We start from the raw sequence: 14,027 nt of genomic DNA, 5'->3' as shown, positions 1-14,027 counted from the left end.
AAAACTACAGATTCGCCTTACACGAAAAATGCAGATTTCTCCTTGCAAAATTACCCATTTCAAACCATTTAAGAGCGCATTCCTGCGTTGAGGAGCTGAAATTTAGCCTGCAAGGCAGCATGAGAACATAGAAAATTTTAAGCTCCTACAATTGTTCTGACAGCAGCGGCTAGATTTGTGGTGAAATTGGAGACGATGTTTGGCTGGAATGTCACGAGAATCGAGGAAGAACAAAAATCACGCTTATTTTCACCCATTTTCGTGATGTTAACAGGACGTTCTGAGAAACTGGCGATTTCGTTGATTTCTCCAACTGTAGGTCCTCGCAAAATGTGGAATTTATGTTTCGGCTAGGCGGGAATGCCCTCTAATGAATGGCTAGAACTGTGGAGCTGAAGTTTGCCGTTTCAACGCAATCCTTCAATGGCATTGCTATTGCCTATGCATTTTATTGTGAGTGCCACATTCTAAGAATCTATCAATAGGACATCGTACTTCATTATGTACTTCTGTGCTTAATTGTTCTGTATCTTGTTTGATTGGGTGATTTGTGCACGAGATCAAGGCAAATTATGTTATAATTTTCATAGCCCCTTGGAAACAAATGCTTCTGGTAGAGCTGCAACGGCTCGCTCCTGGTAGAGCTCCAACGGCTCTAGTGCCATTCTCCCCATGGGATTATGGAGAAATGGCAGTCGTACCATTCTTCGCAAGGGGACAATAAAGTTCAAGAATGATGATTGATTTCAAGTTTCTTAATATTTATGGTTTGTAAGTACATAATGAATGTCTGTCTCTACCACATGACTTTAATTTACAAATCTTGCATTCCCTCTCCTATAATGTTCTCATGGATGTCCTCACTTAGTCTAAAAGTGGCGACTGTGTAAGTTGCATAGCCATAAGTAAAGTTGCACCATGGTTTTGTTTGATTGGTCCCCTAGTTAAGTGTGAATGTGATTTCTCTATACACTCCTTATTATCATTTCTCCAAGGATGGTGATGAAACAATCCCATAGTCCAATAAGGAAGTGTGGCAATAACTGCGCTACGTGAGGCTCGCAAGGCGGGTTCAAGTGTTTGATTCTAGCAATATAATCCCAAAGAGACTTGGTCTCTTTCTTCTTGAAAGACCATATTATATAACTCGAAAAAATCCCAATTCCTAGAATGGCAGTTTTGGAAAGCATTTCTCCATGAAAAAACAAGAGAGACAGATAAAATAGACTACATTGTCATTCATAAAGTATGAAATATGAATTACGTTGTCAAACAATAAATAGAATCTCAGTGCATAAATTACAGTATCATCAACAAAATAAAGTTCCAAATCCATTGGAGTGAGAATCATCTCATGAACCATAGTGGTGTTCATAGACACCTTCATAATAGCTCTTTAGAATTTTCATTGATATAGACACTTGCTTTGTGAGCATTCTCATTTGAAAATCTCCAAAGCTATACAAAATCTCCCATACTTGCTATCATGTCGTATGGTGGTCATAACACCACCCATTAAAGATCAATAGTGCAATTGATAATTCAATCACGTTTTCAGATTTATAAAAATCAAGAAAGTAGCAACCAGCCTATGCTTAGGGGCTGAAAGAGCAGGTGGGATGAATTAATGCAAGAGTTTGATTTTGACCTCTCAAAAGGATGAGTAGAATGTGGCAATTGATGCTGTTACCCAAATGCCAATGGTACACCCACGGCCCACCCAAGCGCGAAGTATGCTGACAAGAGGAATCGAACCTCTGCCCTCCAATTAGAATTCTCCCACCCTAGTCCATGTAGGCACTTTCCAAGGTCGTGTAATCAATGCACCCTTGTATTTCACATATACCTAGATGAATCCAAGAACATTCCCAAACTCATCCTCTAAAAACACAACATAGTGCAGTTTCAATCTCATGATAGTCACTCACAAGGTTGAAAACCATAACCTCCATCATGCATAGCAGGGACTAGCTACTATGACATCCCCACTGACATCATCAGTGCCCAACAGTGGGTGTAGACCATAGTATAAAAATATGCTCTCACACATACAAATCCACACACCCACACATACTTGAGCATCCATTTATACAAAGTCTTCGTACTGAGTTTCTCTCGGCACTCCGGAGGTGAAAGGCAGACTCAGCCATGATGAAGGCTAGCACTAAAGGAGAAGGCTAATCAAAAGGTAGTCCAAAATCTCTTCATTCAAGCTACAACTGCTTGTGAAGTCTAAACATTTTCATTTTAGTCTCTCCCCAACAAGCATCTAAATCTAAATCTAGCTGATAGTGCAACGCACCATTTAAGATAGAAAGAATTATCACAATACCAACAGGCCGCAACTTGGACGAAAACTTCACAAGGTGAAATTTGCATGTCCGCTCATACGGCAAAAGCATATACCCTTGTATTTCACATGTCCTTCTGGTGTGTAAACACACACCGCCCATCCCAGTTTTGCATTGGGCGGGCACTGGGCAGTGTGTAACCGGCCTTGAAAGAGTTCATGTGAGCATGATCCCTCTGCTCTAATGCTTGAAAGTAATAAAAGGGGCTCCATGGGTGAATCATGTAAAGTAGATGTGGAATTAACAATTGAGACACTAGATGTTGGTATTAGTAGTACAACATGAAATGTTGGTATTTATAGTACAGCTCCAGAGGCCAAATGCTGGTGTGTATTGATGAAACATTCCAACGGTTTGATGTAAAGTTGGTGGAGTGCCAAAGTTGGTGTACCAGATGACAAAATTAGATATCAAAATACTTATTGAATGTCATGACAACCTGGGTGCAGAGCATCCTACTGTTAAGAAAACTTCTATGCTGCTGAATACATCAGCAAAACAACTCTCATAGCTTCAGCAGGCAGCAGGAGAGGAGCAGTCTGACCCTCCCCCTTCACTCAGTTCTAGAAGGATCGGTCAGCCTCTCCCAGTTGTCCTTGGTTTAGCCTTTTGGCTCAGTTGACAGAAATACTGTATGAAGGATGGATGCTTGCACCCACTATTGACTCATCACCTCACATGTATGGCGCATGTGGAATATCTCCCTATTTCAGTTAGTCTTTTACACCTTTGCACTGAAATCAGTTAGTACATATGGGCTTGTGAGACTAGATCTCAGCTTACATATCTTACAATTGGTAAGGAACACAGCCACCGCCCGCTTCATATTGTACCAAGTGAATGTTTTCTATATCACAGATTCCTCCAAAAACTGTCAATCCTTTAACCTCCATATTGAAAGAAAGAGCTTTCATCTTCCTCTCTCCCTGATCAGAAATATATGCACCACTCCACTCAGGTCAGTTCAAAGCTCTCTCCTAACTCTTGCCAAGCTTGGCCACTATTTCCCATTATCTCATCTTATCGCAGTCCTCCCACATGTTAGCATCAGCATATATGCTCGCCATCAAGACATATGGTGCAGAAATTTTTCTATCTAGCCTCACTGCATTTTCAAAGGCATTCCTTCCAGCCTTTGCATTCGTCCACTTACGACAAGCACCCAACAGAGTCAACCATACAACAACAGTAGGCTCAAAAGGCATGTTCTCCACCATCGCCACTGCCTCGTCTACTTGGCCTGCACGGCCAAGAAGATCAGCCATGCAAGCATAATGCTTAACAGTTGGGACAATGCCAGACTGTTTCCTCATATCTTGAAAATATGCCTGGCCCTTATCCACTAGACCAACATGACTACATACTGTAAGAACACTAAGAAACGTCAGCCCGTCTGGCTGTATGCCTGTCTGCCTCATTCTCTCAAACAACAGAAACACAAGGTCACTCTCTCCCTGGAAGGCGTATCCAGCAATCAATGCATTCCATGACACGACATCCCTAGAAGGCAAATCATCAAACAACTGTAGGGCATCAAGCATGCTCCCACATTTAGCATACATGCCAATAAGACTGGTTGCCACAATTGCAATAGTGTCAAAACCAAACCTGCTGATTTGAGAATGAAGCTCTTTCCCAATCTCCAGAGCTGCTGTGTTGCCACATGCTTTCATAATGGCAACACAGGTCAAGCTATCTGGTGGCAAACCTTGCTCTTGCATTTGTGCATATAACCTAAAAGCCTCGTTAATTTCTTTCTGCTCAGCATAACCCAAAATCATGGTGGACCATGTGACAGTATCACGATGAGGCAATTCATCAAAGACACGTCCTGCATCCTCTATACTCCCACACTTGGCATACAGATTCAACAAGGTATTCCCCACAAATATATATCGCTCAAAGCCACCCTTTACAACTTGTGAGTGGATGGCTCTGCCTTTTGCCAGGCAGCCTACATTTCTAACATGTTCACCAACTTCCTTCCCCTCTTCTAGTGCTGCCAGGTTACTGCAAGCCTTCAATGCTGCAACAAAGGTTCGATGATCTGCTGTCACACAGTCCTGGTTCATTTGTGCATACAACTCCAGAGCCAGCACACAGTCGTTTTGCTCTGCATAACCTGAGATTATTGTAGTCCATACAGTCGCATCACGATAAGGTAACTTGTCAAAGACACAGTGTGCATCCTCCATGCTGCCACACTTATTGTACATGTCGACCAACGCAGTTCCCAAAAATACATCTGACTCAAAGCCACTCTTTATTACTTGGAAGTGGATGACTCTACCTATTACCAGGCAACCTATTTGTGCAAAGTTCCAGTCCACTTGCTTCCCTTCGTCTATTGCTCCCAGACTACTACAAGCTTTCAATGTGCCGACAAAAGTTCGATGATCTGCTGTGATTCCTGCCTTGTTCATCCGGCAGTAAAAATCCAAAGCCAGCACTCCCTCTCCTTGCTCAGCATACCCTAGGATCATGATATTCCACATAATGATATTACAATGTGGCAATCCCTCAAAGACACAGAATGCATCCTCTATGCTCCCACACTTTGTATACATGTCTAAAACGGTGGATCCAACAAACATATCTGACTCAAAGCCACTCTTAACTACTTGGGAGTGAATGGCTCTACCTTTTGCCAGGCACACCATTTTCACAAACTTCCTGTCAAATCGCTTACCCTCTTCCAGTGCTGACAGGGTACTGCAGGCTTTCAATGCACCAACAAAGGTTCGCTGATCTGCTTTGACACCTTCATAGTGCATACGTGCATAGGATTCCAAAGCTGACGCACCATTCCCCTGCTCAGCAAACCCCAGGATCATGATGTTCCACGTAACTACATTGCGACACGGAAATCTATCGAAGACAAGTTGTGCATTCTCCATGTTCCCACATTTAACATACATCTCGACCAAGCTGGTACCCACAAACATATCTGACTCAAAGCCACTCTTTAAAGCTTGAGAGTGGATGGCTCTACCTATCACTTTCTTGTCAGCTTGCCTGCCCACTTCCAGTGCTGGCAGGTTACAGCAAGCCTTCAATGCGGCGACAAACGTTCGACCATCTGCTGTGACACCTTCCTGATACATACGCTCATAAATTTCCAAAGCAAGTGCACTATCTCCTTGCTCAGCATACCCCTGGATAATGGTAGTCCAAGTAACCACATCATGATGCGGCAATTCATCAAAGACCTTATGGGCATCCTTCATGCTGCCACATTTTGCATACATATCCACTAAGTTGGTGCCCACGAATACATCCGACTCAAAGCCATTCGTTACTACTTGGGAGTGTATCGCTCTACCTTTCACCAGGCAACCATTTTTTGCAGATTGCGCATCGAGTTGCTTCCCCTCCTCCAGTGCTGAAAGGCGACTGCAAGCCTTCAATGCACCACCAAAGGATCCATGGTTTGCTACGACTCCTTCCTGGTGCATGAGCACATACGATTCCAAAGCCAGCATATTGTCTTCTTGCTCAGCATACCCCAATATCATGATATTCCAAGTAACCACATTACGATCAGGCAATTCGTCAAAGACCCTCCGTGCATCCTCCATGCTTCCACATTTTACATACATGTTGATTAAGGTGTTTCCCACAAACACATCTGCCGCAACGCCACACACTACCACCTGGGAATGGATGGCTCTACCTTTCACTAGACTCTCCAATTTTGCACACTTCCCATCAAGTTGCTTTCCTTCTTCTAGTATTGCTAAGCTGCTGCAAGCTTTTAATGCAGCAACAAAGGTTCGATCAGTTGGTTGGAGGCCTTCATATGTCATCCGTGCATACAATTTTAAAGCTCGTTCACCCTCTTCCTCCTGGGCATATGCTAGGATCATAATGTTCCAAGACACCACATTTCGCTTTGGCATGTTCTCAAATACATGGTACGCATCGATCACACTCCCACGCTTCACATACATATGCATCAAATTATTTCTCTTGAAAACTGGAAGCTCGTTTGAACCTTCCTCCATAAGGGTGCGCATTTCCTTTACCTCGTTAAGGTGAGGCAGCCACTTCTGGACTGCATTTCCAGCTCTACCTGCACCAGAGGAATGACTACGGAGGAGCAGCCTAAGCTCTGCAACCATAACCCGAAAGTCTAGCTTCCACAAGACGAGATGAAGTAACACAGCAAAGAAGGAAATAGAATGGGGGCATCGCCTTCGCGTGTCGTGGTTCACACCAGCCCACGGTCATAAGGCTACTAATTTATGTTACTAACGTGTGTTTAGTGTAGCGGTTGGAGGGGAGGAGTTGGCCATGGAGTGAACAGCCTCCATGGGCCAAACATGCATGTGCTCGAGCCCATGCTCCTTTTGGACCAATTAGGACATTAGCTCTTCACACCAGCGGTCTGGTGTGAACCCGGCCTATGATCCCCTCCCAAACAATTTTTTGACACATGTTAGTTTGGAGGAGAAGAGCTTGCCACGTGAGTAGTTGACGTTTGCAATTAGGAGCTCAACGTTCAACATTTGGCCGTTTGACGTTCGTTTGGTGTTCAACATTCGGACATTTGACGTTTTAAAAAATATGCATTTCGTGTTCAGAGTGTCCATAAATTTGAAGTCTTATACCACCGTACACCATGAGGACATTCTCCCCCTCCAATGGCTCCAACCCCTCGAGTTTTAGCTTTCGAGTATGGCTTCCCCTCTTTGATGTTGTTCTTTTCTAGCAACATGCTCATTTGTAGTTTCAAATCTGTGCAATGAGGTTGGCACTAGACGGATTTGTGCTCTTTACTTCCACTCTAGTACCACCACTACTATACTAAAAGTTGCAAACAAATTCTATCTTGTAACTTGCCGTAGATTGCGAGAAGTTGTGTGGGTATAGGGCGGCTTAATAGCAAGTTGCTAGACTAGGGTGACTATACTTCTGGCTTCTTGGTTTTTTTGTATATAGATTCAAATAGGAAAATAAGGACTCAAGGAACACATCTTTTTTGGGGTTTCCGTCAACTTGCAACGAAAGTGTTATAAATGCGATCATTTCTCGACAAAATAGGAACATTAAGAAGATGAATCCATGTACAAGTCCTACTCACACCAAGAATGACAGCAAAATAGAAGATAAAAGGGTAGAATTCAAAGGGTGAAATGTTAAAACGAGCACCTTTGGCCAAGTGATGGCAATTTGTCACAAGTCATTATGCAAAATGATAGCAACACCGAAGTACCAAGACATTGTTCTACATACAATTTCCTATGTAAGGTGTTTTCCACACTTGCCTTTATATATCAAGGAAATCTTCATGGGAAATCCCAAGAAAGGGTGTCACATGTAGTTTTTGATGGCTTATGGCACAATTTGTAAGCTTTCCTCTCACACTAACCCATTATCATCAAGGAGTACTCGCTCTTTAGCCTCTTCCTAAGGGAATAACTTCTCTCACTTATGGTTCATGCCACACTAATTTACGATTATTCTACAAGACTGACAACGGAATGCTATTCTAAATACAGGTTATTTGATCGATCGCAACAAAAGTACATTTAGAAATGCAACTTTCTAGCTAACCAAATGTTTGCTAAGTATGTGTGACAATTTAAATAACATTTCAAAGACTAGAAGACATAGTAAGTGTCAAAAAAAGGGCTTGGATGAAAATTGATGGACAAAGATCTCCCTAGAGCCCTTAGGGTGGTTTTGTAACTTGAACTATGCCATGTGCCTCCCTTGGATGTTAGACTACCACTACCACTTGAATTACTACCCTTGATCAATCTTTCAATCAATATAAGTCGCAGCATCATGCAGGTTTCCTCCTCGTTAAATGTAAATGGGAATGGTCCTCAATCACAAACCGTCTACCTTATTACATTCATCATGATCATTCTATGGTACTTAAAAGAAGTCAATCAATCCATACGTGTGTTGCCTACGCATTGATAGGTTCTAGAGTAGTAGCAACTCGGTTTGGCCGTCACTCACTTGAACTAGCTGCTTGTGTTTGATTCCACGAGAATACCCTTGCTACCTGTCAACATAGGCCATAGGCAATTGTGTCCCTTGAAGATGATTTGTGTGTGCGTGCACGCACACGTGCGCACACGCGTGCGTGCGTGCGTGCGTGCGTGCGTGCGTGCGTGTGTGTGTGTGTGTGTGTGTGTGTGTGTGTGTGTGTGTGTGTGTGTGTGTGTGTGTGTGAGAGAGAGAGATGTTCTTCAACAATCAAAATTATGCAGGTGTGTGAAAGGGGGGGGGGTGCAGAAGAGGTAACAGGTAAAGACAAAGCAATAATTACTATATATATATATATAGAGAGAGAGAGAGAGAGAGAGAAAGAGAGATGGTGAGAAGTTGTACTTGTTGACATGTGTGTATAAATAATATTTTGCACATTGAAAGGCCAAATATGAGATAGTCTAGAGACAAGTGTCTATACTCCACTTGGTAGAAATCTTTCACAAGATGTTTCACCCTCCCCTCTTATTTATGAGGGCAAGAATTTAAAACCCTTTTATTGTATGCCTTTCATGACATCTTCATGTAATGAGTGGGTAAAGGATGCTTTCACTTCAAGTCTCCCTTTGCACACTATTGCATTGGCATCTCTTTGATCTTATCTCAATTGGGCTATCTTCACCTTTTCACTTAAAAGTTCAATAGAATTTCTTCATTGAAAAAAAAAGATCTTTTCAAGTATCTTTCTCATTAGGTCAAGCTATATGTATGGAATAACTTGTTGAGATTAAGGGCCTTTAGAATAGGTAGATAGGAAGTATAGATGAGCAAACTAATGGAAGAATCAGATGAGAGCCATTAGAATTTAGGGTGGCTAGAAATGAAGACACTAGTGAAATAATGAAGACCTCAATGTTTCATTGAGAAGAATTCCAGGGCTTAAGGATCAAATGGGCAACACTTAAGCACACGTGCTGAGAATCTTACTAATAGTAAGATTAGCATGTGAAGAGAGGGAATATTCATCACTAATCCACATTAAAATATTTGGGTTTGAAAAGGATAAGCATTGGAAGCTAATAAAAAGTTCTTGAGGAGCTAGTTTAGAATCTGCCCCCATTTGTATAATACAATGGGGCTTGCATTGTGACAAGGATCCCATTGTCCTGATTTTGCATGTGTGTGCACGTCAGTGCTTATCCCAATGCCTTTTCTTGGTGTCTACAAGCTTTCCCATTGAATTGCACAACAATCCATTTGTTTTCTCAGCCAAGCCATTACATTGGGGATAGTATGACGTGGACATGCTATGATTTATCTTTAGCTTATGCACCACATCTTTAGTTAGTTCATTTCTAAAAGAGGTTCCACCATCTGTGAGAATTTCCAAAGGACAACCAAAGCGTGCACACAGACACATACGGGTGCATGCATGCATGCACATATACACACACATGCGCATGCTTGGACACACATGCACACACACACACATGTGCATGCATGCATGCACATGTACACACACATGCATGCAGGTGAGCATGTGTGCATGCGTGCACACACACACACACATTAGTTGCTCTATAACTACTTACGTCTCTCGTGCATGACGCAACATGAGCTATCTTGATATTGGTTGTGAAGACAAGAGACATAACCAACAAATAATTTCTCATTGATGGCAATTTAGGTGCTTGAAATAACAATGACATTGTTCATAACACCAAAGACTTACAGTGGAGACGAGTTACCATGAGGTGTGAACCAATTTTCTAACATGACCAAAGTGAATCAAGCACCAAAGAACAAATGAAGTAATGGGTAAGACCACCACGATGGGGCCATACAAAAAGGCTCCAAGGAAGCCAAGGTGCTTCATCCGGGAATGACTTGCCACATCCACGATATGCTTGCACCACCAAAATGCCAACTAAGCTAGTAAACAAGGAGAACACCCCAGAGCTTCGACTAACAAAGTCCATCACAAGGAGGACAAAACACGACAGCATAACATCCACAAGAGTTAAAGCCAAGAAAGCAAAAGACACTCCAAAGGCACAACTGTAGAATGACAAAGAAACTCATATGCAGAAACGACTCAGAAGTAGACCCGACTTTGAAGGCACAAGGCAAGACAAAGTACCTAGAGCCGAACTCAGCAATAAACCTTGTGCGACTTACACAGCAACACAGTAAACTACAATTCTATGACTAACCAAGCTATGTAAGGAACGAGAAAGTCAAACAACAGCATACTAAGAAAAACGAGCCGCCTTCACACAAGCAAGGAACCAGCATAGTTCGTCTTTTTGTTTCCCCTTAGAAATCAACATGCAACAATAGTAAGTTGCATGTCCACATTTCCTGGGAGTAAAAAAGCAACACCGAAGTAGCAACCGACACATAGCAGAACCCAGCAAAATCACACAACACCAGGTACCAATCCAGCAAAACTGCACACTAGAAACTACCAACAGGGCAGCCATGAGAAACAGGCATTGTTTAGCTTCGCCACGCCTTGGAAATCCATGAATGAGAGTATAGAGCGCATGCCCAGGAAAACCGTAGAACAGCCACCCGCCTCGCCACCCGCAGCCATATTTTCAAAGCAAAGAACTAAGGTAGCCAGAGATAGCGTTTCATCTGCAAGACAACCGAGACAAGCAAGGGAGCTGGGAAGGGAGTCGAAAGGCAAAAAGGAGAGAGCGAGCCAGAGAGGGTAGGGAGGCATAGAGAGGATGAGGATGAGGCATCACAGAGTTGCAACATCTGAAAATACCCACATTGTGTAAAGCAGTAAGAACCACCCAAGACCTAAAAGGCTAGGGAACAACCAGAAAGCACCTCCAAGGCAGATAAACCACGATATGTCTGTGTCTTAGAAGGTAGCACACACTAGGTGATGTGAAAACATAGACATGCGAAGTAAGAGGAATAGCAATGGCATTGATGGCGTCGTGTAATACTCATCAGCATTCTCAGTGCCAGTGTCGTGTGTTCATTAAAAATGGACTCAAACTATCGTATCTCAATGCTAAGCATTGTGGATAACCATCATACCTTAATGTAAGCTTTGTGGATATCTGTTAGGTCACTAGCCATCAACAGTGATGAGTGCATGCAATGTACAAATCGTAACAACACTCTACACATGGGTGGGCCGATAGCCTTGAACCGAGCATTGAGTGCACAATAGTATGAATTCCAAGCCCATGTTATCTAATGAGATCCTTGAGAGGAATTACAAGCAAGGAGTCTAGAATACGATCCCAAATCAAGTCGAACAACAACCAAAGAGCCCACACTATAGACGTTGGAGACCAAATCAAAGCTAGTGAAAGATTGCACAATGAAAGCTACACACATACTTGGGAAGCTGCCATGAGTTTGTAGGCTCACTTACATGCAAAGGAAGCTTGATGTAATATATAATGTAATACAAAATCAACATACTTTATGCATTTACAAAAAGGAGCTCATTATAGCAGTGCTCTTGAAGAGTATCCCAAGGAGTTATTACAAACTCAAGCTTCCATTAAAAACCAAAAACAACATATTGCATTACACTAAACACCCAACATAGTATGTCAATCTATTGTCTCATAACAGAACACCCCACACCAAACCAAAGCTAAAGTACATAAAATCTCCATGCAATCACACTGATAGCTCACGCTCCTTCACGCATGTACCCACAGTAAGTCATTCATCCGTCAGAGTGATAATACCCTGTATTACACATAGAATGCATCCATAATTGTGAGTGAGAGCATTAGTGACCCATTAGCATAATACCAGATAGTGGGATGTGAGCTTGGTGTGGTACTGATTGAGTTAAAATCAGTTATCATAGTGTGTATGTCTGTGAGAGTGTGTGAATGTACGTGTATGTGAGATATGTGTGAGTGAGTGTGTATGCATGTATATGAGTGTATGTCTATGAAATGCTGAGAGAAAGGAAGTAGTAGTGTGTACATGTGTGCATGCATGGTAGTGTGTACCCAAGTAGAAATGTGTGTGTGTGTGTGTGTGTGTGTGTACTTGCCCTCTTTTACGAAAAAACATTTGTATACTTGCCTTGTCTCAAGTCTCATCACTAAAAAAGAAAGGAAAGTGAGCTAGTGAGCCAATCACTTTTCAATCGATGGACCTACTATATTTTTAATTAAAATAATGAGGGGCCTACTATGTTTTGCGATTGATGGACCTACCATCTTTTTTATTAAAATAATCAGGAAATTTTTGTCCCACTTTAAGCTAGAGAAAATTTTATTATTAATAAAATTGATAGTTTTACGAAGTGCCATTGTTTTATGAGAACTTGTGAACCAACATGAGGATATCCTTGACTTCTATGAAGGATTGAGTGAATAATAAATGACACAGATAACCTATTTATTTGAGGATGGCAATTAGCAATCTAAAATCTTAGGTCTATTGCTCGTGGCCTTAATGAAGGAAATAGTGGGAAAATGAGTTTTTCCTTTTTCCAAGCAAATTTAAAATCATGAGCATCAATGAAGATGTGAAATAATGTAAATTTAAAGGCAAGAAGGTTATTCTTGTAGTAAAAGAAGAACAAGAGAGAGGACTTAGAAATATACTCCTTGATTTCTACTATATTAAGTGAGTGAATCCAATAGAGGTTTTTGGGGATGTAGGTTTGAAAGGTCCTTAAAACTTATTAACTTGAGATTATTAATTATAGCAATATCATCAAAATATCTAAACAACTAAAAAAGAGAGAAGAAATAAGTCCTCTTTAGATTTTCTAACCTATATGTAACAAAGCAAATAAAGGTTACACCATAGGAAAGAGCAACAAGAGATCCCTTTAACGTAGCAAAAAGTTGAGTAATGTTTTCATAGCAAAGAGTTATGTTGGCAATACAAATATTTCTAACTGTGCTTAAAATGATGATAGCAAAATCCAAGGATGAATTACAAATTTAAAAGGATGAAGTATGAGATTTTCTAAAATAAATTATGCTCGATTTTCCTTAAGAGAGAATTTTAAAGGTATTAAGGATTTACCTCAAATAGCTAGTAATAAGATTAGTAATTTTAAAATATATACACACTAGTGACCCAATGAAAATAATCTTTGTGAGCTCTATATAAGGGAAATAAGGGGTAGGGGGAACTATCCAAATGAGGTTGTATGCCTAGAGAAAAAAGATCACTTTCTAAAGAGCTAGTCACATTAGAAGGAAGGAGCCTAGACCATCAAAATCAAGTGAAGATAAGATTGGATCAACACTTTTGCAAATTAATATTAGGCAATTGCTAGCTTTATCAAGACTACAACTGTAAAACAAGTTACCAATACAACTAATTAAACTTTTACTAAGCCAAGATGAGTTTTTTGAAGAATATAGTTTGGGAAACAATTAGATTTTCTTGAAGAAAAGCAATGCTAAGGGGGTGGGCCCTCCATCTTAAAGATAGGGAGGCATGATACGAATATCCTTGGAATGGTAAACTGATGGGAGCCCCACTAGAATCCCAATGAATGATGAAGAAGGCACAATTGATTCCATTAGCATGCCTAGGCACTAGCCTTTTGTGGTAAGGAAAGAAGTGATGCCTTGAGCTCCTGTTAGATGCATCAAAGGTAGTTAACAAGAAGGAAAGGTGTTAACTAGATGGGCTTCCACTTTTTTAAGATAAAATTTTTTACACAAGTGAGTCAATTCCATATTATAAAAAAAAAAGAAAACCCACCTACCAACCCCA

The 14,027-nt window shown here is 41.2% G+C and overlaps 1 protein-coding gene across 1 annotated transcript; it reads right to left on the bottom strand.

The window, feature by feature from the left end:
- Positions 1–3,361: 3,361 nt before the first annotated feature.
- On the bottom strand, positions 3,362–6,472 carry LOC147884675 (pentatricopeptide repeat-containing protein At2g33680-like). The gene is made up of 2 exons (XM_087397195.1): positions 4,363–6,472; positions 3,362–4,191 (listed from the first exon to the last, which is right to left on the bottom strand). Exons 1-2 carry the CDS (start codon positions 6,470–6,472, stop codon positions 3,362–3,364), a joined length of 2,940 nt encoding a protein of 979 aa, XP_087253321.1.
- Between the last annotated feature and the right edge of the window lie 7,555 nt (positions 6,473–14,027).

This window comes from Dipteris shenzhenensis, chromosome 26 (genome assembly GCF_047967505.1).
Source record: "Dipteris shenzhenensis isolate YYH24624 ecotype China chromosome 26, Dip_SZ_1.0, whole genome shotgun sequence".
Lineage (NCBI taxonomy): Eukaryota > Viridiplantae > Streptophyta > Polypodiopsida > Gleicheniales > Dipteridaceae > Dipteris > Dipteris shenzhenensis.
The sequence above is the reverse complement of the archived record's forward strand: the minus strand, read 5'-3'. Positions and strand labels throughout refer to the sequence as shown.

Coding starts and splice junctions, on each gene's coding strand:
- LOC147884675 (XM_087397195.1), bottom strand. CDS start 6,472: ATGGTTGCAGAGCTTAGGCTGCTCCTCCGTAGTCATTCCTCTGGTGCA. Junction 4,192..4,362: donor TGCAGCATTGAAGGCTTGCA/GTAACCTGGCAG, acceptor GTGGGAGTATAG/AGGATGCAGGACGTGTCTTT.